General features: G+C 38.2%; 1 protein-coding gene across 1 annotated transcript in view; it reads left to right on the top strand.

Moving 5' to 3' along the window:
* Window positions 1-25,760, top strand: part of ADGB (androglobin) — a 185,652-nt gene that overhangs the window by 33,658 nt on the left and 126,234 nt on the right. Inside the window, exons 4-7 of the mRNA XM_055534699.1 lie at window positions 1,595-1,666; window positions 3,800-4,009; window positions 15,243-15,382; window positions 18,957-19,043. Of these exons, the coding sequence (XP_055390674.1) occupies window positions 1,595-1,666; window positions 3,800-4,009; window positions 15,243-15,382; window positions 18,957-19,043 (509 nt within the window). The remainder of the gene's footprint in view (window positions 1-1,594; window positions 1,667-3,799; window positions 4,010-15,242; window positions 15,383-18,956; window positions 19,044-25,760) is intronic.

Raw genomic sequence — 25,760 nt, forward strand, 5'->3', positions numbered from 1 at the left:
TTAGGTCTGAGAGATACGCTTGTACTAAAAATAAATGAATTCATTGTTGACAATGACATTTCCACCTTATTGAAATACTGTCATCCATCTCTGTACCTCTCTCCCTTTGCACTGACCCTTTCTCTTGGTCTGTCATGCTGGGAGTGGACCAGAACAGCCAGAACTAAAAGTCCAGCCAAGCAGTAAAGTTTTAGATTAGTGCTGGCCAAGTTGTATTGTCTGAGTCCACAGTGATAAACACATTTGATTTTGAGACATTAAATATGGACAAGAAAAAGTGAAAGTGTTAGTCACTCAGTTGTGTCCAATCCTGTGGGATCCCATGGACTATAGCTCATCAGGCTCCTCTGTCCATGGGATTCTCCAGGCAAGAATACTGGAGTGGGGTGCCATTCCCTTCTCCAGGGGTTCTTCCTGACCCAGGGATCAAACCTTGGTCTCCTGTGTTGCAGGCAGATTCTTTACCATCTGAGCCAATAAATATGGACATACATAAAGTTTAGACAAAAATATTGTACAATAATAATGACCTTTCTATATAAATTTTACTGAATATATATTGTTGCTGTTTAGTCACCAAATCATATCTGACTCTGCATCCTCATGGACTGTAGCCTGCCAGGCTCATCTGTTCATGGGATTTCCCAGGCAAGGATACTGGAGTAGGTTGCCATTTCCTGACCCAGGGATCGAACCTATATCTCCTGTGTCTCCTGCATTGACAGGCAGATTCTTTACTGCTGAGCCACCAGGGAAGCCACTAAATATATATATATATATATTTTCTCGACACATTATATGTATGTAATTTTATAAATTGTGCTTGTAAATTATGAACTTAAGAGTCAATTCTGGCCTTCAAGGGAGTTGTAGGTAAATTTCTCTCAGACATTTGAAAGTACTTTACTGAGTTTTCAAGGTGTTAGTTATACAGATGATTGAGTTTCTATAAAAATCTACTTTGCTAATCAAAGTCATTTTCATGTTAATCTGGTATGTTAAATATATAAAGTTGATATTAATTGTAACTAATTAAAAAATTTGCTACAAGTCATATTTTCCCCTATTATGTTTTTCCTTTACTGACCTTAATACATAAAGGCAACTTTAGATGTATACAAATTAAATAATGACTGCAAAATTAACTTTAAAAGATATTACAAGATTTTAAGTCAAACAAGATTTTTAAAAGCTGTCTCAGTTAATATTTTTTATCCAAGATGAAGAGATTTTTCTAGCTACCAGATGTTAACTAAGCTTCAGGTTTAACTTGAGTGGTTTATTTAAATTTCAAATCGGGTTTTCAACTCTGTGTGTGTGTGTATGCATGCTAAATTTATCTGCATATGTTACATCTTACAACATTTTATTATGTTAAAATACTGTATTTTATAGGCATTACATTATTAAATTAATGTCACAGCTCTATCAGAGGTTATCTTATAGAATGTTTATTTTTTTATTTCTTCCAATTCCTTTGTGAGGAACAAAATCAAATTTGGCCTATATGTAGCACATAAAATTGTATCAGTAAACTAAATTTCCTTTATTTTTCCCAAGGAGCAATATCTCTCTATATATATTTTTATTTCAGGCTCCAGTGGTTGTGAAAAATGAAATCCTGTTTGACTTGTTTTCAGCGAATGAGCATTTACTCTGCAGTGAGGTAGGTTGGGGAAGTATGAACCAAAAAGCTCCTTGAAGAATGCCTTCTGGACCTGCTTAAACAACTCCTGGGTAGTCAGTTTCAGTGCTCTTGCTCACCTTTAAATTTTAGTATAACTGAATATTTCATACCCAGACACTCAAAGAGGAAGAGAAGCTCTTTAATTGGGTTTAGCAACAGAGTCAGTGGAAGAGATGTTAATATTAGCACTGTTTGTGCCATGGACCAGGGTAGTCAGGTTCTCACCATCTGGGCATTTCTCTTCTGGATCCATGTACCTAGCAATTAACATAAAGTTGTTGCCAATCTGAGCCTACATCATGCCCAAGAGTAGGGTGTCTGGTGGTGTTTGACTTGCCAATGTGGAGGAATCAGGAGACTCAGTTCAAATGCAATACCTCACCTATACATGACAAATTTTCAGTGCAGCAGTCCTACAGCCTGTGGGAATTCACCTTCTCCCTCTCCACCCTGGGTTCTATCCATCATAAGTAGACCTGTTCCACTTCCCTAAGGTAGTTAGATCTGAAACAGGGATTTTTTTTTTCATTATTTTCTCCGAAGGCCCAGTCATAGGGATGTAGTTATTATCGATTCAAACATTTTGTCTTTCTTATCTTTAACATCTTGGCCAATACTAAAATCAAAATATTAATTTTTTCGGTCAGGTTGTACTGAGTTGTATAAAATTATCTCTGAATTGTTTTATATTTTATGAATTCCAAAGACTTTAGCATATTTTCCATGGACATGTAAAATGTTTTATTTATTTTTATTGAAGCATAGTGATTTACAATGTTGTCTTAATTTCTGTTGTACAGCAAAGTGATTCAATTCTACATATATACATATATATTATATATGCATTCTTTTGTATATTTTTTCTGTATGGTTTATCACAGGATATTAAATATAGATCACTGTGCTATATAGTAAGGCTTTGTTATTTATCCATTATATACACAATAGTTTGCATCTGCTGATCCCAAACACCCAGTCCGTTTCTCCCCCGCCTTCTTTCTTGGCAACCACAAGACTGTCTCTATGTCTATCAGTCTATTTCTGTTTTGTAGATAGGTTCATTTGTGTCATATTTTGGATTCCACAAAGGAAGTATAAAATAATTCTATAGTAAAATCTCCAGCTACATAGGAGGATATCTGATTTGCCTTTTTCAACTTAACCTACATTTAAGAAGCTTTCTAGATAACCAAGTTAAGAAAAATATAAATCTTATGACTTCAGACTCAAGTATTTAATCTCCTTACAAACCAGGCAGTGAAATATACTCTGAAGTTCAACTCTTCACTGTGCCTTGCTGCCTGATGTAAACCTTGCAGGTGGGAGTTTTACTTGGAACACTGCTGTACCTGCCGATCAACATGTGAATATGGGACTTAGAGTGTATTTAAGTGTGTGCCCAGTTTTACTTCTTTCTCATGTCTCGTTGCTTGTCTAATTGATATTATTGACATAGAAGGATCATTTTCTTCTCAAATTCTCACATTTACAGAATAGTAGTGCAATAAGGTGGTGCTATTAGTAAAGAACTCATCTGCTAACGCAAGAGACTTAAAAGACTTGGGTTCGATACCTGAGCTGGGAAGATCCCCTAGAGGAGGGCATGACCACCCACTCCAGTATTCTTGCCTGGAGAATCCCATGAACAAAGGAGCCTGGTGAACTACAGTCCATAGGCTCACAAAGAGTTGGACACTATTGAGTAACTAACGCTTTCACTTTCACAGCTCAATCTTTTATAAAGATTCCAAAATAAAGCCATCATTGCTCTCAGAAGCATTCATTCTTCCTCCTTTCTCCTTTTCTGTCACACACACACACACATATACACACATACAGCTAAAATGGTGGTCAGTGTCAAATCACTGACCATTTACTCAGAAAGACAGCTTTTAGCTAAGGATTTTTAGCTTGCATTATGATTATATGTTTTGAGAACAAAAGCAAGATATATGACTTAATTCTGTAGGTCAGAAATAAAAATGTAGAATATATTACACGTAGAATCTAATAGTGCTACTGGGAGTAGATTTTCAACTGCCACCCACTCCCAAAATCACAGTGCCAACAATTGAAAAATAACTAATGAACACTACTGGTTTTTACCTCTAGCTAATGAGATGGATTATCAGCGAAATCTATGCCGTGTGGAAGATATTCAATGGGAGTGCTTTGGCCAATTATTTTAAAGGAACAGCAGGGGACCCCCCTCTTCTGGTCTGGAAGCCCTGGGAACACATATACTCTCTATGCAAGGCTGTGAAGGGCCACACACCCTTGTTTAATAGCTATGGCAAGTATGTGGTGAAGCTTTATTGGATGGTAAGTTCTTGTACACACGGGTAACCATTTGTGTGTCTTTCATATTGCAATATGTTTCTCTTACCTGCTTTTAAAGAAGCTAATAGAAGATGAGACAGTTTATAAAGGCTCTCAACTGTGTACCTACTGGGGGGAAAGTCCTACATATGTAATTTGAGATTTAAAAGAACACAGTTGTATCCTCTGTGATACCAGTTCCCTGTGCTTTTTATTTTTTAAATGTTAATATATATATATTTTTAAATTTTTATTGGAGTATAGTTACTTTACAATGTTGTGCTAGTTTCCACTGTATAGCAAAATGAATCAGCAATACATATACATGTATCTCCTTTGTTTCAGATTTCCTTCCCATTTTAGGTCACCACAGAGGACCGAGTAGAGTTCCCTTGCTGTACCGTATGCTCTCGTCAGTTATCTATTTTACACACAGTACCAATACTGCATATATGCCAATCCCAATCTCCCAGTTCACCCCACCCCGCCCCTTCCCCTTGATATACATATGTTTGTTCTCTACGCCTGTATCTCTGTTTCTGCTTTGTAAATAAGATCTTCTATACCATTTTTTTTTTTCGGATTTCACATATATGCATTAATATGTGATATTTGTCTTTCTCTTTCTGACTTACTTCACTCTGTAAAACTAGTGCTGCTGGGACTACTGAGGGGCAGTCCTCTGCTGCCTGTGACCTTGCAGGTGGGCGGGCTGGGTAGGCAGGTGGATGCATAGATAGGGCTCTGCCCTCTCTGATGTGGTATCAGGGTCATGGGCAGGAAACAGGGTTTAAGCTTAAGTGTGATCCAGTCCTCTCTTTGCTACTACTGAAGGGCCTGATCTGATCCATTTTTTGCCCTGACCTGATACTTGTTTTCATGTTAACAAATCTCACTTTGACACAGGAAATATTTTACCTTCATCTGAAAGGAAACAAATGGGAAAGTAGGAAGCACAAGTGGAGAATTCAAAACCCCTTAATTAACACAACAAAGTAGACTCACACCCCACTGAGCAATGCTAGATTATATTAAGCACCTTTGGATTTATCATGGTGGAATGCTCTTTTCTAAAGGCCCAGAGCCACAAGCAGGCCCAGCTATGGGACTGAGAGTCTCTTGTTCAAAAGTTATTAGCCATTTCAAGATGGTGATATCAGCATTTTAAGCAAAGCATGAGGTCCTTCAGAGTGTGGGGTCCCATGTGACTGTACAGGTCACAAACCCATGAAGTTGGGCCTGGTAACAGAGGAAAAGTATTCTTGAACATTTGAGGCAATGAGGAAAGTAAATCATGCTATTGTCTATTTCTAAGAACATGGCTTTCTCCTTAATGAGCAGGAGCCATCTATTCTTCCTGGGGTGGGGAATGCTGAAAAGCCAATGCTTAGGAATCAATAGGATCATTACAATAGGAAGGGGCTTCCTAGGTGACTCAGCAGTAAAGAATCTGCCTGCCAGTGCAGGAGATGCTGGTTTGATCCCTGGTGGCTCAGATGGTAAAAGTGTCTGCCTACAATTTAGAAGACCCAGGTTCAATTCCTGGGCCGGGAAGATCCCCTGGAGAAGGAAATGACAACCCACTCCAGTACTCTTGCCTGGAAAATCCCATGGATGGATGGAGGAGCCAGCTAGTCCACGGGGTCACAAAGAGTCAGACACAACTGACCGACTTCACTTTCGCTTTCACTTTGGGAAGATTCTCTGGACAAGGAAATGGCAACCCACTCCAGTATTCTTGCCTGAGAAATCCCATGGACAGAGGAGCCCATTGGGTTGCAAAACAGTCAGACATGACCTAGCAACTGAACATGCACAGTAGAAGGTAGAGAAGGGAATCTTAGCCTTTGATATCCAAAATGGGAGTTTGGGGTTTTTTTTTATAAGACCTTTTTTTCAAGACCTTGAAAGTCAAAGTGTTATTAGAGAAAATAACTTCCTAAATTCCTTTATCCTTCTATGTTGACCAATAAGGAGGCAGATTTGACAGAGTAGACTTCAGAGTATTACATGTGTACAAAGGAGTGAAAGGGAGGACACGGCATTAAGAATGTGGATACACAGAGGACAGTGTAGGATTATAGAAAGAAAGTAAACACGGGAGGAGTGAGGAGGTCGGATGCCTGGGTATTTAGCCCCACTTCTGCACATTTGCCTAAACTTGAGTTGGAACAAAGTTCAAAATTATCAAGAATTTCAAAACAGCGTCAGCAGGACACTAAACCAACCCTGTTAGCTTCTTTCTCTCTCTGCTCGCTGCCATCCGCCCATCTTTTCTAATTTCCTCCTGGATAGGGGTCAATGTTTATTAACACTATATACCATTTTGCAAAGAAAATGTGATTTCTATTTAACTGTACAGATTCCTCAGAAACCTACACCTTCCTGAATTCAGAAACTTTTAAAAAATGAATTTAGTCCAATTTGGAAATGTCAGTCTGACACAGTTCATTTAACCTGCCTCGTTAGATGGTGTAGTTCTTGGGAAAGAGGGCTAGGAATCAGAAAGACAACCCCATGTCCAGTGACTTCTTCTGGTCCCTCTTTGGATTCACCTGAGGAATGGCATGTGGGAAATGATGCTAAACTGCTGAGCACTGAGATATGATTAGCTCCATGTGAATTATGTTGTAGGCCCCTTGCTGGCACTCATCTCTGAAGGGCATGGTCTTATTTGTGCTCACTGAGACTTGACAGAGAGCTTTTCTCATCTTCAGTATCTCCAAATGCATTCTTAGGGCCACATGGGCCCCTCAGGGTCCCTTGCACATAAAAGGTAGAGAGACCATCTCCCTCAAGAGAATAGGCATACAATATGTCCTGGAAAAAATACAGGGAACAATAAAATGTGGTAATTATGTAAAAGAACCAGATAGTTCAGTTCAGTTCAGTTGCTCAGTCGTGTCCGATTCTTTGCAACCCCATGAATCGAAGCATGCCAGGCCTCCCTGTCCATCACCAACTCCCAGAGTTCACCCAAACTCATGTCCATCGAGTCGGTGATGTTATCCAACCATCTCATCCTCTGTCATCCCCTTCTCCTCCTGCCCTCAATCCCTCCCAGCATCAGGGTCTTTTCTAATGAGTCAACTCTTTGCATGAGGTGGCCAAAATATTGGAATTTCAGCTTCAACATCAGTCCTTCCAATGAACACCCAGGACTGATCTCCTTTAGGATGGACTGGTTGGACCTCCTTGCAGTCCAAGGGACTCTCAAGAGTCTTCTCCAACACCACAGTTCAAAACCATCAATTCTTCGGTGCTCAGCTTTCTTCACAGTCCAACTCTCACATCCATACATGACCACAGGAAAAACCATAGCCTTGACTAGATGGACCTTTGTTGGCAAAGTAATGTCTGCTTTTGAATATGCTATCTAGGTTGGTTATAACTTTCCTTTCAAGGAATAAGCATCTTTAATTTCATGGCTTCAATCACCATCTGCAGTGATTTTGGAGCCCCCCAAAAATAAAGTCAGCCACTGTTTCCACTGTTTCCCCATCTATTTGCCATGAAGTGATGAGACCAGATGCCATGATCTTCATTTTATGAATGTTGAGCTTTAGGCCAACTTTTTCACTCTCCTCTTTCACTTTCATCAAGAGGCTTTTTAGTTCCTCTTCACTTTCTGCCATAAGGGTGGTGTCATCTGCATATCTGAGGTTATTGATTTTTCTCCCAGTAATCTTGATTCCAGCTTGTGCTTCTTCCAGCCCAGCGTTTCTCATGATGTACTCTGCATATAAGTTAAATAAGCAGGGTGACAATATACAGCCTTGACGTACTCCTTTTCCTATTTGGAACCAGTCTGTTGTTCCATGTCCAGTGCTAACTGTTGCTTCCTGACCTGCATATAGGTTTCTCAAGAGGCAGGTCAGGTGCTCTGGTATTCCCATCTCTTTCAGAATTTTCCACAGTTTATTGTGATCCACACAGTCAAATGCTTTGGTATAGTCAATAAAGCAGAAGTTGATGTATTTCTGGAACTCTCTTGCTTTTTCAGTGATCCAGCAGATGTTGGCAATTTGATGTCTGGTTCCTCTGCCTTTTCTAAATCCAGCTTGAACATCTGGAAGTTCATGGTTCATGTATTGCTGAAGCCTGACTTAGAGAATTTTGAAGGTCCTGACGAATAGTAGATTCTCAACACTATTAGTTTCCTCCCCTCTTTCCTGTATTCTTCCTTTGCTCCTTTCTTTCCCCACTGCTGCCTTCTATTGTGGAAGCCAAAGGGATGGATCATTCTTCCTCCTACTCCTTGGTAGAGTCAAGGGGAGAAGCACACGATCAGCTAACCAGATGCTCTCCTGCCCATCTTGAGTCCAGATGCAAAAATAGAGGGCATGTAATGATCACAGGCAACTCTCCACCCGCTTCTCTCACAATATGACCTTGCTGTGGTTCAGTTGCCCAGACTTGCTTAGTTCCTCTGGTATCCCCCTATTGTCTACTTATAAAACAGGTTATTTAAAGTTTTGCTATGAAATTGTATTCTTTTATACGTTGTTATTGTTTAGTTGCTGAGCTGTCTCCAACTATTTGAAATGCCATGATTTATAGCCTGCCAGGCTCCTCTGTCCATGGGATTTCCTAGGCAATTTACATCCAAACTTTACTTGCCATTTCCTTCTCCAGGGAATCTTCCCAACCCAGAGATTGAACCTGTGTCTCCTATATCTCTTCTGTCTCCTGATTGCAGGCAAATTCTTTACCACTGAGCTGCTTGGGAAGGCTTTATACATTGTAGGTAATAATAAATGTGAGTATAAAGGAAGTACTTTTAAAATTAGTCTTTTTAGCTATGTGGCCTCCACCTGACTGTGATTTGTAATTTTTACATAGTCAATTATGTCATTATATTTCTTTACAGAGTTTAGGATATTTGTCATTTAAACAAGGTACTACTTCAAGAATACAAAAAATATTTCCCTTTAGTTTTATTTTAATGTTTAGACCTATCATTTGTTTTGTCTACTGTGAGAAATGAAGAACTGGTTTATTTTTTTTACTTAAAAACCTCAGCCAGTTGCCCCAGCATTTTATGTCAATGTTTTACTTTTTACCCATTGATTTTAAAAACTGCTGTTATCATACACTAATTTCCAGTTTGAAATTTTCTTTCACTCTTTTCCTTATTCTCTTCAGATACCATATTACTTTAATTATAAGGAATTTATAGTTTGCTTTGATTTTTTAGAATAAAATGCACCTCTTACTCTCATTTCAGTGTTTTCTTAGCATTTCTGGGTAAACAGTTCTACTAGTATTTAACTTTGAACACATATTATAATTGTTTATTTCTTATTCTACATACAAAAGGGTTAATCCTTAATCCACATCATTGTTTTTTGTTTGTTTGTTTTTACTACAGTGTCCCTTCTCTTGAACATTTTATTTTGTTTCATCTTTCATTCAGAAGGAATATGCATTCCAAAATTTTATTTACATAGAATATATATGTGAATTTTGGGGGTAACAATATTGAGGTCTATTTTCCTTTATACATGATTATGTGAATGATCATTTGCTTACATATGGAAAAAGTAGCTGATAATCTGTTTTAGAATATAACAGCCAATGCCTGAGTATCTTCTGTGTTTAACACTTCAGGGACTCATTCTGAGCACTCTCCACCCTACCTGAAACCCTGATACTGTCTTCCCTGAATCTGCTTCACTTTTCTCTATAGTGCTGAGTATGAAATATCCACTTAGTGTGTTCATTAATATAAGGAGATATATATGTATATATATGTATATGAATATCAATATGAATCTATTGCTTGCTTTTCCCAGAGATTTTGTTCATACATATATTCTTATTTTAACCATTAGCCCAATCTACAGTTCTTTTGGTAAAGTAAATACAGAAGCCAAGTTACAGTAACCTCTTGCTAGTTCTCTTCTACTTTGAACCATTCTTTAAAATTGGACTGTAGCCCTAGAGGGGATAGAAAAATACTGAGTGATGATAGTGAATAGATGAAAGTGAAAGTTGCCCAGTCATGTCCAACTCTGTGTGACCCCATGGACTGTAGCCCGCCAGGCTCCGTCTGTCTATGGAATTCTCCAGGCAAGAGTACTGGAGTGAGTAGCCATTCCCTTCTCCAGGATCGAACTGCAGGCAGATTCTTAACAATCTGAGCCACCAGCAAAGTGAATAGATAGACAGAGGCAATTTTTAAAGAGACAGAAACAAGAACTTTGCTGTTTGAGAGACCATGTTCATGGAATAGAGGTGGCCACCTGGTTTTCTAGTTGTAGATATCTATTCTCTCTGGGCTAAGAGCAAACATTTCTGCCTCTCTCCCCCTAATTCCCAGGTGGTAGGGCTGAGCCAACACCTCTTTCCAGATGAAGTGTAGTACAGAACTAGAGGAAATTATTTCTGAAAAGGTAAAATGGATTGTTATTTTCACTGTGTGTGTCCTTTTCCAGACATACACAATTTAATTTCTGGCTTTTTCCTTTTCCAATTCTAATTCAGTATTTATGTGTCTATCCTTCAGTTTTCACTGCAAATATTTCAGAAACACGTTCATACATACATTCTCTGTTACCTCCTACTGTTTGATTCAAGATGATGTACTGGAGGTGCATCCTCTGCCTTACCTCAATTTTCCTTCCCCTGTGTAGTCTTGCACACCTTAAGGCTGCTCCAAATTGCTTTTTTTCCCCCTTCCATTTATAGACACTTTCTTATTTGTTTCTTACTGGACATTGTTTTCTCCTTCTGCCTTTTTGCATGTATTCTCCTCCCTCTTTCTTATTGCCCCTTGAAGCACTTATATGGCTGAGATGGTAAAGAATCTGCCTGCATTGTAGGAGACTCAAGTTTGATTCCTGGGTTGGGAAGATCCCCTGGAGAAGAGAATGGTAACCCACTCCAGTATTCTTGCCTGGAGAATCCCAAGGACAGAGAAGCCTGGCAGGCTACAGTCCATAGGGTTGCAAAGTCAGGCACAACTGAGTGATTAACACTTTCACTTTTAATCACTTCAAAGTAAACCAACCAATGAGAACCTTTTGGCATGACACTTAACGTTCAGGTTTTTATACCAGTGTATTGTTTCTCCCGTAAAAAATTCCCATTTTTTTCCAGTTTGGATTCTAAGTGAATAGCCTCAAAGTTCTTTGACATCAACCAGATAAAAATTTATTAGGCAGCATGAAGAACAGTATCATAAAACAGAGTTTTCTTTTTTCTTTCACCTGGCAATGATAACACTGCTACTGAGCTACACATGGTCTCCTCGGTACTTTCCAATGTCAGCATTCCTTGGGCTCCTTGAAAAAAGCAATTACATTATTGCTCTCCACTTGAAATATGTATTGCTCTTGGCAATCTTTCTCTGAGTGCTTTCATTTAGCTCTGAATAAGCAAGAAAACACACACATTGAGACCAGTGGTTTTCCCCAATCATCATCTATCTTTCCATACAAAAGCATACTAGTTTTTATTTCTGATTAACTTTTATACTTTTAAAGCACAATGTTATTATAGAATTTGGAGTTTATTCAACTGTGGGTACAGGACACACCGCACAAACCCTAACTCCTGCGTTTTTCTTACCCCAACCCACAGTCTGGGTAGAGTTTGCAGTCAGTATTTGAAACAAAGTCTCTCACACCCACTGACATTTTTGTTCTTTAAACAGTGTTTTCAAGGCATCAGTTCAGTTCAGTTCAGTTCAGTTGCTCAGTTGTGTCCAATTCTTTGCGACCCCATGAATCGCAGCACGCCAGGCCTCCCTGTCCATCACCAACTCCCGGAGTCCACCCAGACCCATGTCCATTGAGTCGGTGATGCCATCCAGCCATCTCATCCTCTGTCGTCCTTTTCCTGCCCCCAATCCCTCCCAGCATCAGAGTCTTTTCCAATGAGTCAACTCTTCGCATGAGGTGGCCAAAGTACTAGAGTTTCAGCTTTAGCATCATTCCTTCCAAAGAAATCCCAGGGCTGATCTCCTTCAGAATGGACTGGTTAGATCTCCTTGCAGTCCAAGGGACTCTCAAGAATCTTCTCCAACACCACAGTTCAAAAGCATCAAATCTTCCACGCTCAGCCTTCACAGTCCAACTCTCACATCCATACATGACCACAGGAAAAACCATAGCCTTGACTAGATGAACCTTTGTTGGCAAAGTAATTTCTCTGCTTTTCAATATGCTATCTATGTTGGTCATAACTTTCCTTCCAAGGAGTAAGCGTCTTTTAATTTCGTGGCTGCAGTCACCATCTGCAGTAACAAATTACTTTCCCATTATTCAATTACTTTTATTTTCAAAATGGAAATTTTTTATTCTCAATTCATTATTAATTTTATATATGCTTTTATTAAAACATACTCAGTCATGCCCAACTCTTTGCAACCCCATGGACTGTAGCCCACCAGGCTCCTCCATCCATGGGATTCTCCAGGCAAGAATACTGGAGTGGGTTGCCATCCCCTTCTCCAGGGGATCTTCCCAATTCAAGGATCAAACCTGGGTTTCCTGCATTGTGGGAAGATTCTTTACCAGTGAGCCACCAGGAAAACCCATTATTAACTCTATATATGCTTTTATTAAAACACATTCAAAAACTATTAAAATGTTTAAATTAGTAAATAAAATGTCCCTGTGAGTCTACCTACCCAGACAATCATAGTAAATTATCTGTTTACCCTCTTAAACCTTTTTCTTAAAAGTATATATGTAAACACACTATATATAATCTGTACCAACAGTGAGATCATATAGTATTCATCATTCTGTATGTTTTCCCTAACCATGGACATTTTTTATGCTAATATTTGTTGATCTACCTTGTACTCCATTGCTTGAACATAACAATAATTACAGTTGACCTTGGAAAAACATAGGCTTGAATTTCCCAGGTCCACTTAAAAGTCTTTTTAATTTCATGGCTGCAGTCACCATCTGCAGTGATTTTGGAGCCCAGAAAAATAAAGTCTGACACTCTTTCCACTGTTTCCCCATCTATTTCCCATGAAGTGATGGGACCAGATGCCATGATCTTCATTTTATGAATGTTGAGCTTTAAGCCAACTTTTTCACTTTCCACTTTCACTCTCATCAAGAGGCTTTTGAGTTCCTCTTCACTTTCTGCCATAAGGGTGGTTTCTTCTGCATATCTGAGGTTATTGATATTTCTTCTGGCAATCTTGATTCCAGCTTGTGCTTCATCCAGCCCAGCATTTCTCATGATGTACTCTGCATAAAAGTTAAATAAGCAGGGTGACAATATACAGCCTTGATGAACTCCTTGTCCTATTTGGAACCAGTCTGTTGTTCCATGTCCAGTTCTAACTGTTGCTTCCTGACCGGCATAAGGGTTTCTCAAGAGGCAGGTCAGGTGGTCTGGTATTCCAATCTCTTTCAGAATTTTCCACAGTTTATTGTGATCCACACAGTCAAAGGCTTTGGCATAGTCAATAAAGCAAAAGTAGATGTTTTTCAGGAACTCTCTTGCTTTGGCAATGATCCAGCAGACGTTTGCAATTTAATCTCTGGTTCCTCTGCTTTTTCTAAATCCAGCTTGAACATATGGAAGTTCATGGTTCATATATTGTTTAAGCCTGGCTTGGAGAATTTTGAGCATTACTTTATTAACGTGTGAGATGACTGAAATTGTGCAGTAGTTTAAGCATTCTTTGGCATTGCCTTTCTTAGGGACTGGAATGAACACTGACATTTTCCAGTCCTGTGGCCACTGCTGAGTTTTCCAAATTTGCTGGCATATTGAGTGCAGCACTTTCACAGCATCATCTTTTAGGATTTGAAATAGCTCAATTGGAATTCCGTCACCTCCACTAGCTTTGTTGGTAGTTATGCTTCCTAAGGCCCGCTTGACTCCACACTCCAGGATGTCTGGCTCTAGGTGAATTATCATACCATTGTTATTATCTGGGTCATGAAGATCGTTTTTGTATAGTTCTTCTGTGTATTCTTGCCACCTCTTCTTAATATCTTCTGCTTTTGTTAGGTCCAAAAATTACCAAATGCAAAAATGTTAGGTCCAAAAATACCAAATGCAAGAATTATTTGTATTTATATATGCAGAACATTTCATTTATGTATTCATCCCTTGGACAGCAAGGAGATCAATCCAGTCAATTTTACTGTGTATTATTTTGAGTTGTTTCACCTAAAGTTAGAAGAGAGAAGAGCTAAATACTTGTTCCTTCAAACCTGTCTTGCCCTACATTATCCACAAAGAAAGAAATAAAAAGTCACATAACCACTAAATAATGTACTATGAGTTCAGTTACAAGTGTCATAAAAAGAAGACATTTTCACTCTACTGTTCCTATCTACCTAGGAAAAGTATACTGTTCGTTGAGGCTTGAATTCAAATGTCAACTTCCTGTGAAGACATCCACTGAGCAAATTAGTCACATTTCCTTTATTATTCCAGAGTGTTTGAAACATATTACATATTACATTTTGTATTTTGTATATTCCTATTTGTCCTCCCTCTCTAGACTATAAACAATTCAATGGTATAGGTATAAGCCATGTATTATGCAGATCTTTGAGTTCACAAGGCTTGCATCACTGCTGAAAAATAAATCTCACATGTAAAACCAAAGTTTAAAGGAGTTTGAGCTCACAGTCATTAATTTTTATCATTTATCTCAAACTTTTAATTATGAAGTGATATATATATGTAAATATATCATGATTTTATTAGATAAAGAATTAACTAACTTTATGTTCAAAATAGATCTTTAATTAGGAGTAAGAGTAATATGGTAATTGGAAGTATAATCTCACTGAGCCTATGAGGATAAAAAATCATTACTAAAGTTACATTTGGAGAATTTGCATTCTGACTACAAATAAGTTATTTAATTGTGCCTAAACTTATCCATGATTGCATGATGTTTTGGTTTTGCTTTTGAAATAGTTCAGTTTACTCCATTATGTAGGATGAGGCATCCAAGAATGTGCTAAAAGACCTCATAAATAATGACACTATAGATATAGATATAGACATGTTTTAATTACAATAAATGAAATAATAAGCTAAATTTCTCAGAGTAGTATACAATACTAGTAGGTCAGCCATTAGGCGTAAGATGCTAAAATAAAATCACAATTATAAAATAAAATTTTAAATTTTATAATATAAAATTGTACAAATTGTAAATAATAATGTCAGCAATATATAAGAATGTGTGTGAAAAATAATATAAATCACTAATGGTATATTCCTTTCTTCTCATCTTTAGGGTTGCTGGAGAAAAATAACCATTGATGACTTTCTGCCTTTTGATGAAGAAAATAATCTATTGCTTCCAGCTACAACCTATGAATTTGAACTTTGGCCAATGCTTTTGTGTAAAGCTATCATTAAGCTGGCAAATGTTGAGTAAGTAGAATAAAGAATTATCACCCACTTGTATAAAAACAAAATGGCAAACAGCAACAACAACTATGCACCAATATTGCATACCTTTATTTTTCAAAAAAATCATTTTTATAAAGCATTTTCTCCAAACAGTGTAAACTTTCTACTATAACAATAAACATTCCAAAGCCACTGGTTTGAAGCATTATGTTAGCCAGCAATGAGACAAAATTCCCCCAAGAAAAATGCTCAGAAGTGATTCTGTATCCAGTGTTTCCTTATGATGAATGGAAAAGTCAGTCATGGAAAGTAAAGTTTCAGTTTAACGAGAGAAAGAAGTTATTTTGCAGGGGAAAATACTGGTTCATCTAATTATTGAATATATGTCCTGCTGTTTAGTTGCTAAGTCGTGTCCAACTCTTTTGCAGCCCCATGGACTGTAGCCCACCAGGCTTCTCTGTCCATGGGATTTTTCCAGGCAAAAATACTGGAGCAGGTTGCCGTTTCTTACTCCAATGTATCCTGGATCCAGTTAAAGTCTTAGGCTCTGTCTATGCAGCCATCATTTGCTAATCTTGAAAATCCCATCTCTTCTGAAGGATGTCCATGTGTTCCTCATGGTTTAGGTAACACTGGTTCTTTTTATACATTCACAATGAAAACAATCATGTTTCCTTCAATATTCCTGGGAAATCTGCTTGTGTCTTATGTTCCTGCACCAACCTATGCGAGGCATGTCTTAGCTTCCACTTGCAGACTGTGCTCCTTCCATTCTGGTCCTTGTGCCAGTGCTAAGTTGTTTCAGTCGCGTTTGACTCTTTGCAACCCCATGGACTGTAACCCACCAGGCTTCTCTGTCCATGGAATTTTCCAGGCAAGAATACTGGAGTGGGTTGCCATTTCCTTCTCCAAGGGATCTTCCTGAGGCAGGGATTGAACCTGCATGTCTTATATCTCCTGCATTGGCAGGTGCGTTCTCTACCACTAGTGCTTTATTCTGGCCTGAGTGATGCAAAAAAGCTTTGATACCTGAGTTGCCAATGCAAGGCAGCTGTGTCTCCAATCCGTGGAAGAATTCTCACACACAGTGCACCAGCTTGAATTTGCTACCCTTCCCCCTCCTGCAGTTTATCACAGCAGGTCCTTTTCAGCAGAACACACCCACTTGCTCTAACCAGCCACTCCAGCCACTGGCTCAAAGCTCAAACCCCCTCCCCTTCTACTATTATACACAGCTATGGCAGTCAGAAGCCTGGTCTGTTTTTTTGTGGTTTTCTTTTGGCTCAGCTTCCTTTTTCTCTCCCAAAGCCACACAAACAAAAACAGCCCCTCCTACTGCCAGCCTCTTCATCTCTCTTTTCTGTTACCAACCCTCAATTTTCTATCCGGAATTTGTGTTACCCAGTTTGCAACCCTTAATTTCAATCATTTTTAAAAGCTCAGCTCACAGCATTTAGATAGTTGAATACTACTAAGTATTTAAAATGGTAACAACTATGTTTGTTTATCTTTGAAAGGAAATAATGTTCCTAATTCTCAGATCTAACTTGAAGTTCTGAGAATGAGAGCAGCCAGGCCAGTGAAGCAGTAAATGGGTGACCCGGATAATTGGAGTGGCATTTTATCTTTATTAAAGCTACAGTAGAATTTTAAAGCAACTTGAGAAATGGCATTATGGTTATTTTTGAAAAACAAACGAATCTAACTTGTAAATAAAGGACCAGGCTTAATGCAGGATGCTTCTTAGACCTTGAAGTGGAAATCACTACGTGGTCCAATTTATATTTGTCCAAAAGTTTTTCTCAGATTTTACAGTAGATAGTGAATTTCTTAATGTGAGTTTTAGCTTTCTACACTAAAAATTAATATTTAGTAGTTATTTAAATATCACTGTGACATGTGCAGAGGAAATAACACTACTTTTATGAGCTTCGCACAGTCACCTCCTAAATATGATTATTCAAAGAGGAGGTTAGACTGTGAATATCTATGAAGGCGATGGCACCCCACTCCAGTACTCTTGCCTGGAAAATCCCATGGACGGAGGAGCCTGGAAGGTTGCAGTCCATGGGGTCGCTGAGCGTCGGACACGACTGAGCGACTTCCCTTTCACTTTTCACTTTCACGCATTGGAGAAGGAAATGGCAACCCACTCCAGTGTTCTTGCCTGGAGAATCCCAGGGATGGGGGAGCCTGTTGGGCTGCCGTCTACGGGGTCGCACAGAGTCGGACACAACTGAAGTGACTTAGCAGCAGCAGCAGCAGCAGATATTTGTTATCTTGGAGATATGTGGACCCATCACAGTTCATAATCTGCAAACAAAAAACCAATATAAATTTCTAAATGATGGAGTGTGTGACTAATATTTCTCTCTGAATTAAAAAACATGTATACCAATCAATACCATCAGTCACCACCACTGGCATAAGGTGGAACTGAAGCTCTGATTCCTGAGCAAAATATAGATATAACATTTGCGTGTGTTACTGAAAATAGACTAATCACTTCAGAAAAATATTAAAAGTAAAGGATTAAAATAAGAAGAGTGATAGTTAATCAATCACAGTCTCATTGACTTTATGCCATAGTGGCAGATCCACTCTTTTGCACAAGATAGAATGGATGTTTCTGGCTTCTCTAAAATTATCTAAGGATTTTATCAAAAATGTGTGATGCCCATCTTGCCCTGCCATGTGTGAGATTGGCTTAATATACAGACTCATAGGAATCTTATGATAATTACTGAAACTCGAAAGAGGAAAGACACTGCCCTATTTTTAAAAGAACATGATAATATGTTGAATATACAGAAGAGATTATGTATCATCTATATATATGAAGTGAAGTGAAGTGAAAGCTCAGTTGTGTCCAACTCTATGCAACTGCATGGACTGTAGACTGCCAGGCTCCTCCTGTGGAATTTTCCCGGCCAGAATATTGGAGTGGGTAGCTGTTCCCTACTCCAGGAGATCTTCCCAACCCAGGCATCGAACCCAGGGATCAAACCCAGATCTCTTGCATTGCAGGAGGATTCTTTACCAGCTAAACTTCAAGGGAAGCCCAAGAATACTTGAGTGGGTAGCCTATCCCTTCTCTAGGGGATCTTCCCGCCCAGGAATCAAACCAGGGTCTCCTGCATTGCAGGCAGATTCTTTACCAACTGAGCTATCAGGGATCGATTTAAATGCCTTATCAAAACAAGTCATCTGAGTGTTGGAAAAGTATATTCTTATGCAGTTATTTATAACCAGTGGGACCCCCACATTTATTCTTATTGTGTGTGTATGTGTGTTCAGTCGTGTCTGACTCTTTGTGACCCCATTTGGACTGGAGCTCACCAGGCTCCTCTGTCCATGGAATTTTCCAGGCAATACTTAAGTGGGTTGCCATTTCCACTCCAGGGAATCTTCCTGACCCAGGGATTGAACCGAAACTCCTACTTCTCCTGCTTTAGCAGGCAGATTCTTTACCACTAAGCCATCTGGAGAGCCCATTTATTCTTTGATCACTGCTTGTTAGAGATTCCTGTCTTTTATAGACCTCTTCCTGTTTTCAAATGTTGTTGACTGTATTTTTGTGTTTTTGCTTTTTCAGCATCCATGTGGCAGAGAGGAGAGAACTGGGAGAGTTCACAGTGATTCATGCACTCACGGGTTGGTTACCAGAAGTCATTTCTCTCCAGTATGTTTGACCATTAAATTACTGATATATTTTTTGTTTGTTTCTTCCCCAGTAAAGTTTCTTTACCTAAAATATTCTTAGTCTTAAAGAAAATTTCAAAGATTGTCACATTTTACAAAATGTTTGGAAAATAGCATCTTATAGTATTATATAAAACTTTTTGAGAATTGCAGGATTCTTTTTCCTTATATATAGTAAATTTAATCCTTAAATATCTGAATTACAAATATTAAAACAATGTTAATTATTTACTATGGTAAAATATTTACAGGTGACCCCTTTATATTCATACATTTATTCAGTACAGAAAAATGAAAGCAACTTTTAATTAGCTACCCATACTAGGGAATAAATAACACTAAAATGCCTATTAGACCTTAGGCACTTTAATATGTTATTCCAGTTAAAACTCACAGTCCTGAAAAGATGATCTTATTTGATCATCCATATGACCTTATCAGCTCAGTGTTGTATATCATTAGAAATGAGAAAACTAAAGCTCATAGTGGTTGAATTCCCTAAAGCTGTGTACATTGTACCTGGAGGTAAAATTTGAATCTAAATATTTCTGGAGCCAAAGCACATAGTGTTTCTCTCATATGATTCTAGATATATAAAAATTGTTTGCCTATGTATAAAGAAAGAGCATTTAATGCAAAGCTTACTTAAAATTTCACAAATATTTTTTGTTTCATACATAAAGATTATAGACATATGATTTGACCATATTACCATTGACACTGAAAATTAATCAGACTACGGTGCATAGAAAATAATTATATCAATAGATCTAAACATCCCGTCAATCAGAATGCTGATTTTTACAAGATCAAATCCACAGTACAGTTATCAATTTGGATCATCTCTGATCTTTGATGTTAGCAAGCTAGCATTTCCAGGGTCCAGGTTAAAGGACATTGAAGACAGGTTCTAGTCACTTGGATTCTATCATTTAAAACATCCTTTCAGCAGGATAAGCTAGACATTGCTTAGTTCAAATTAAAATATTTGTAGGGAAAAATTAGGAGGATAGACAAACTTCTTGACGCCTTTTCTTAGAAGAGAACTGACCTTGCTTTTTGCCTTCAGAAAGGTCCACATGGCAGCTTTTTATATCATATCTTCTCATGGAAAACCATTTTCTGATACCTAAGAGAGTATTTATTGGCATAATATGGTCAATGTCAGTAAGGAGAAATAGAGAAAGGGTGGGTTTATAAACATGGACTTACTAATTTTTTATCTTCAATGTTGATGGGATACTTATAATTTTCCATTAATTTTTCCTGCAATAAAGATACCAGAGACATGAAAACATCAGACATCTATCAGAGGGTGGTAGAGAAACAGGAGATCAAAATAATTCTTAATTAGAAAATTATTAAATTATTAAATTAAAAATTGTGAATAGTCTCTTGCTAGAATCATACAGTGAAATTACGCATGAAAATTGAAAACAGTGTTCATATACTTTCATGATTAAAAGACCAGTTTAATAATTAAATTAATTTTTAAAATTTAAGTATTTTAGATTCTCAATATGCATGAATATATGATTGCTTATAAAATGTCTATGAAAATGATATAAGGGAGGGAAGCTTGAGATTTGGATTCAGAACTGTATATCTAGATTAACATTTTTATACTTCCTACTTCAAGCTATGTAAATTTTACAAGTAATATAATTTTGGGGGCCCAGAGTTTCCATATGTAAAATAGGGGTAAAAAATTACCTATCCTATATGGCTGTTCTGGGGATTGAAAAGGTGAGAGTATTGGAAAAAGTAGCTGATGTGTGGTAGAGACATAGTGCTAGTTTCTTTCCCCTAATGCACGTCACTAGATTATTTAATATTATATAGAAATATGTATGATAGCTAATAATCAACCTTTGGAAGCAGAGAAAAGTCTAAACAAATAAGTGAGACTGACTCAGATGTTCAAGTTTATCATTTTACTTCTAAATATAATTAAAAAGTAAAAGATATGTACTCTCTTTGATTTATGTCATAATGTGTAGGATTTTTTATTATGAATACTCTGTCACATTATTCATATAATTTAAAATTGCAATTACACTATAAAATTACAAAGTTAATTCATGTGTATATATGTGTATAATTTTAAATGAAAAGAATGTCATGGAACTGTAATAATGATTGTTAAGAAATGTTTAATTTGAAATCACTGTCTGCCAAGGATGCAGGAAGAGGTCAGGCATGGCTTCCTGGAGAAAGTTCTGATTTGATCAGAGCCTCTACTGTTGGCTGGGTTTGATTTGAGAGGAAGGGAGGAAAAGGGCCGGAGAAGGCAATGGCACCCGACTCCTGTACTCTTGCCTGGAAAATCCCATGGATGGAGGAGCCTGGTAGGCTGCAGTCCATTGGGTCGCTAAGAGTCGGACGCGACTGAGCGACTTCACTTTCACTTTTCACTTTCATGCACTGGAGAAGGAAATGGCAACCCACTCCAGTGTTCTTGCCTGGAGAATCCCAGGGACGGGGGAGCCTGGTGGGCTGCCGTCTCTGGGGTCGCACAGAGTCGGACACGACTGAAGCGACTTCGCAGCAGCAGCAGAGGAAAAGGGCATGGAAAGCAGGAGAATGATAAGATCAAAGCCACGATCTGTTCAGAAGTTGGATGTTTCTGTTACTACGAAGGATTCCATGTGCCAAGACAGCCCCTGAGGGACTTCATTGGTCATGGTCATGGTTTAACAGAGGTCCAGGAGAACCAGAATATTGAAGTTTCAAATTGTGTTCACTAATGATTTTTTCCATATGAAAATCAATAGGGTGAAAAGTGTTTTGTGAAGTCTTCAACAGACAGCCCTTTCCCTTCCCTCTCGCATAGAAGTAGCAAAGGGAGATGTTGCTAGGTTTGCAATTGTTGACCTTGCCTCATGTTTTCCTACAGTTAACACTGTCTTATCATTTGAAAACAAAAAACAAAAAGTTGTAACTCTGTGTATTATACTAGAAACACAGAGTGGATATTAGAAGTCTAGCAATTTCAAATGAAGAGATGATTTTTTTCTCCACAAATTTGTCTGATCTTGATGTAATTCATTTGAGAATGGAACACTCCACCATCCCATACTTAATTCTAACTGTCCAAGAAGTTGTATAGTCTCATCCTGTGAGGTTTGAATATTTCTTTTTCACAGTATAACATTTGTTACATTGTAGGTGGAAAAAACACATGGTTTTGGATTCAGAAAGATCCGTTTTAATCCTGATTTTAGTATTTCCTAGTCTATCATTTGTGACTACATAAAATTTGCAACCTTCTCTTATACCTCAATTATGATTGTACTACTTAGGTTGCAGAGCCTTTGGGGGATTACATGCATAAAACAAAACAAAAAACCCTACCTGGCCTCCCACATCTTCATTCCTCTTCTCACATGTTCTAAAACCATTGTCCCCTAGGGTCTTAACCTGAACTGTTCTCTCTTTATGCCTTAAATGATCTTCCATCAGATATTTACTTGGCTGGATATGTCATAACATTTAGATCTCACCAGGCTTAAATATCAACTCCTCAGAAAAACCTTTTCAGCCATCTAGGTTTAAATAATTTCTTTCCTAAATGATTCCATAGCCCATTGTCTATTATTTTATTTTCATTATGAAAGTTATCACTACCTTCCACTGAGAAGTTATCACTGCCTTCCATCTTCCACTGAGATGGTACAGTGTATGAGAATAGGAACTCTTTTTTGTCTTTCTCAATGTTGAGACTTCCTGTGCTTAGCTTAGAAAAAATGACACTGCATGACCGGTACACAGTATGGTCTGAATAAATGTTTGTTGATAGAATAATTTTAAAAATACTTTAAAAGGCTAAACTAGAAGTGTGTAAAAGATTCTTTGGTAATCCAGTGCAGGAACATATAGCTTAATTTCCTCAGAAAGTAATGCTTAAACTGATCTCAAAGAATTAGTGGAAACTAGTGAGGCTTATTGGGGCAGGGAAGCCAACTCAGAGAAGAAAGAATAGCATGGAAGTGCAAGACAGCATGGTGTACTCCCAGAAAAGCACATGAATCTGCAGGAGTGGATTATGACTGAATCAGGGTGTGAAGAGAAGAGATGAGAAGCGGGTGGAGAGGTGTACAGGAGCAAAACAGATGAAGTTAAGAAATTCACGACAGAATGTTGCGGAGAGATTTTTATACAGGAAGATGATCTCCATCCGACTTGTGAGTTTGGAGTCTTGCTCAGAGCAGGAGGACAGATATGTGACTGGAGCAGGGAAACTGGTCTGTGCAGTATTGCAGAAGGGCTTCTATGGAAAAAACTGATAAAAATGGAGAAAGGGGGACTTCCTTGGTGGTCCTGAGGCTAAAACGCCACGTTCCCAACGCAGGGGGCCCCGGATTGATCCCTGGTCAGGGAACTAAATCCCACCTGCTGCAACTAAGGGTTCATATGCCACGACTGAAGATCCTGCATGCCGTAATGAAGATGGAAGATTCCAAGTGCGGCAACGAAGACCCGGTGCAGCCAAATAAATAAATGTTTAAAAAAGAAAAGATAAAACAAAACATTAAAAAAAAAGAATGTTGAAAGGGTTGTCTACTGCAGTAGGAGGAAGAAGGATCAATGGGATATATTTTTTTATTTGACGAGAGTTTCATGCTAAGAGGCTTGATCATTCTCACTTTTCTAAGTTGACTGAAAAGTAGAAGATGGTAACAGGATGTTTTTGTTGGTTGATCAATTGATTTGTTTTTGAATAGATGTCTATTAGATGGTTGTACTCATGAGCCTGGTTATCTGAAGAGAGGTTTGAGCTGGAGCTTATGAGTTGAGGGTTACATACACATACAGGTGAACCCAAAATGTGATTGTGCTTATTCATTCACTAAGGAAAGGATATAGGATAGCAAGAGCATACTGAGGAGAACTATGGAGTTCAGGTCAGTTCAGTCGCTCAGTCGTGTCCGATTCTTTGCAACCCCATGGACTGCAGCATGCCAAGCTTCCCTGTCCATCATCGACTCCAGGAGCTTGTTCAAACTCATGTCCATCGAGTCGGTGATGCCATTCAACCATCTCGTCCTCTGTCATCCCCTTCTCCTCCTGCCTTCAATCTTTCCCAGTATTAGGGTCTTTTCTAATGAGTCAGTTCTTCCCATCAGGTGGCCAAAGTATTGGAGTTTCAGCATCAGTCCTTTCATTGAATATTCAGGGTTATTTTCCTTTAGGATTGATTGGTTTGATCTCCTTGCAATCTTCTCCAACACCACAGTTCCAAAGCATCAATTCTTCAGTGCTCAGCTTTCTTAATGGTGCAACTTTCACATCTATACAGGACTACTGGAAAAACCATAGATTTGACTAGACAGACATTTGTTGACAAAGTAATGTCTCTGCTTTTGAATATGCTGTCTAGGTTTGTCATAGCTTTTCTTCCAAGGAACAAGTGTCTGTTAATTTCATGGCTGTAGTCACAGTCTGCAGTGATTTTGGTGCCCAAGAAAGAAAATCTGTCTCTGCTTTTTAATATGCTATCTAAGTTTGTCATAGCTTTTTTTGCAATCAAAGATGCAAAGCATCTTTTAATTTCATGGCTGCAGTCACCATCTGCAATAATTCTTGCCTGGAGAATCCTCATGGACAGAGGAGTCTGGTGGGTTGTGGTCCATGTGGTCAGAGTCAGACACAGCTGAAGCAACTTAGCATGAATGCATACAACATAGTAATTCAATGTTTTTTATATATTAAGAAATGGTCAGCACAGATCTAGTTAACAGGTATCACCACACATGTTATAATTTTTTTTTCTTGTGGTGAAAACTTTTAAGATCTACTTATACACTACTGTATTATTAACCACAGTTACCCTGCTGTGCATTACAATGCTCTGATGCATTTATTGTATAACTGGAAACTTGTATTTTTGGAATACCTTCACTATTTTGCCCAAATCCCACCCTTTGCCTCTGGCAACCACAAATCTATTCTCTATATCATGAGTGTGTTTGTTTTCAGATCCATATGTAAGTGAAACAAATCATACAGTATTTGTCTTTCTTTGATGTATATCACTTAGTATAATGTCCTCAAGAGGCTTCCTTCATAGCTCAGTCAGTAAAGAATCCATCTGCAATGCAGGAGGCCCAGGTTCTATTCCTGGTTCAGGAAGATCCCCTAGAAAAGGAAATGACAACTCCATTATTCTTGTCTGGGAAATCCCATGGACAGAGGAGCATGGCTGGCTACAGTCCATGGGGTTGCAAGAGTCAGACACGACTGAGCAACTAAACCACCACTACTAATGTCCTCCAAGTCCATCCACATTGTTTCAAATGGCAAGATTTCTTTCCTTGTTAAACAATGTTACATTGTGTATATGAATACTACACTTTATTCATCCATCCATCCATAGACACATACATCTTGGCTGTTGTAAATAACGTTGCAGAGAACATAAGATTGTTCTTTTTGACAAACTTCTGTCTTTTTGAGTTACTGCTTTCATTTCCTATGGATAAATACCCAGAAGTGGAATTGTGGGACTATGTGATAGTTCTATTTTTAATTTTTTGAGGAAATTCCATACTGTTTTCCATACTGGCTATATCAACTTCTGTTCCTATCAACAGTGTACAAGGGTTCCTCTTGCTTCATATCCTTGCCAACGCTTGTCATTTCTTGTCTTTTTGATGACAATTAGTATGCATGTGAGGTTGTAACTCATTGTGGGTTT

This window comes from Bubalus kerabau, chromosome 9 (assembly GCF_029407905.1).
Source record: "Bubalus kerabau isolate K-KA32 ecotype Philippines breed swamp buffalo chromosome 9, PCC_UOA_SB_1v2, whole genome shotgun sequence".
Taxonomy (NCBI): Eukaryota; Metazoa; Chordata; class Mammalia; order Artiodactyla; family Bovidae; genus Bubalus; species Bubalus kerabau.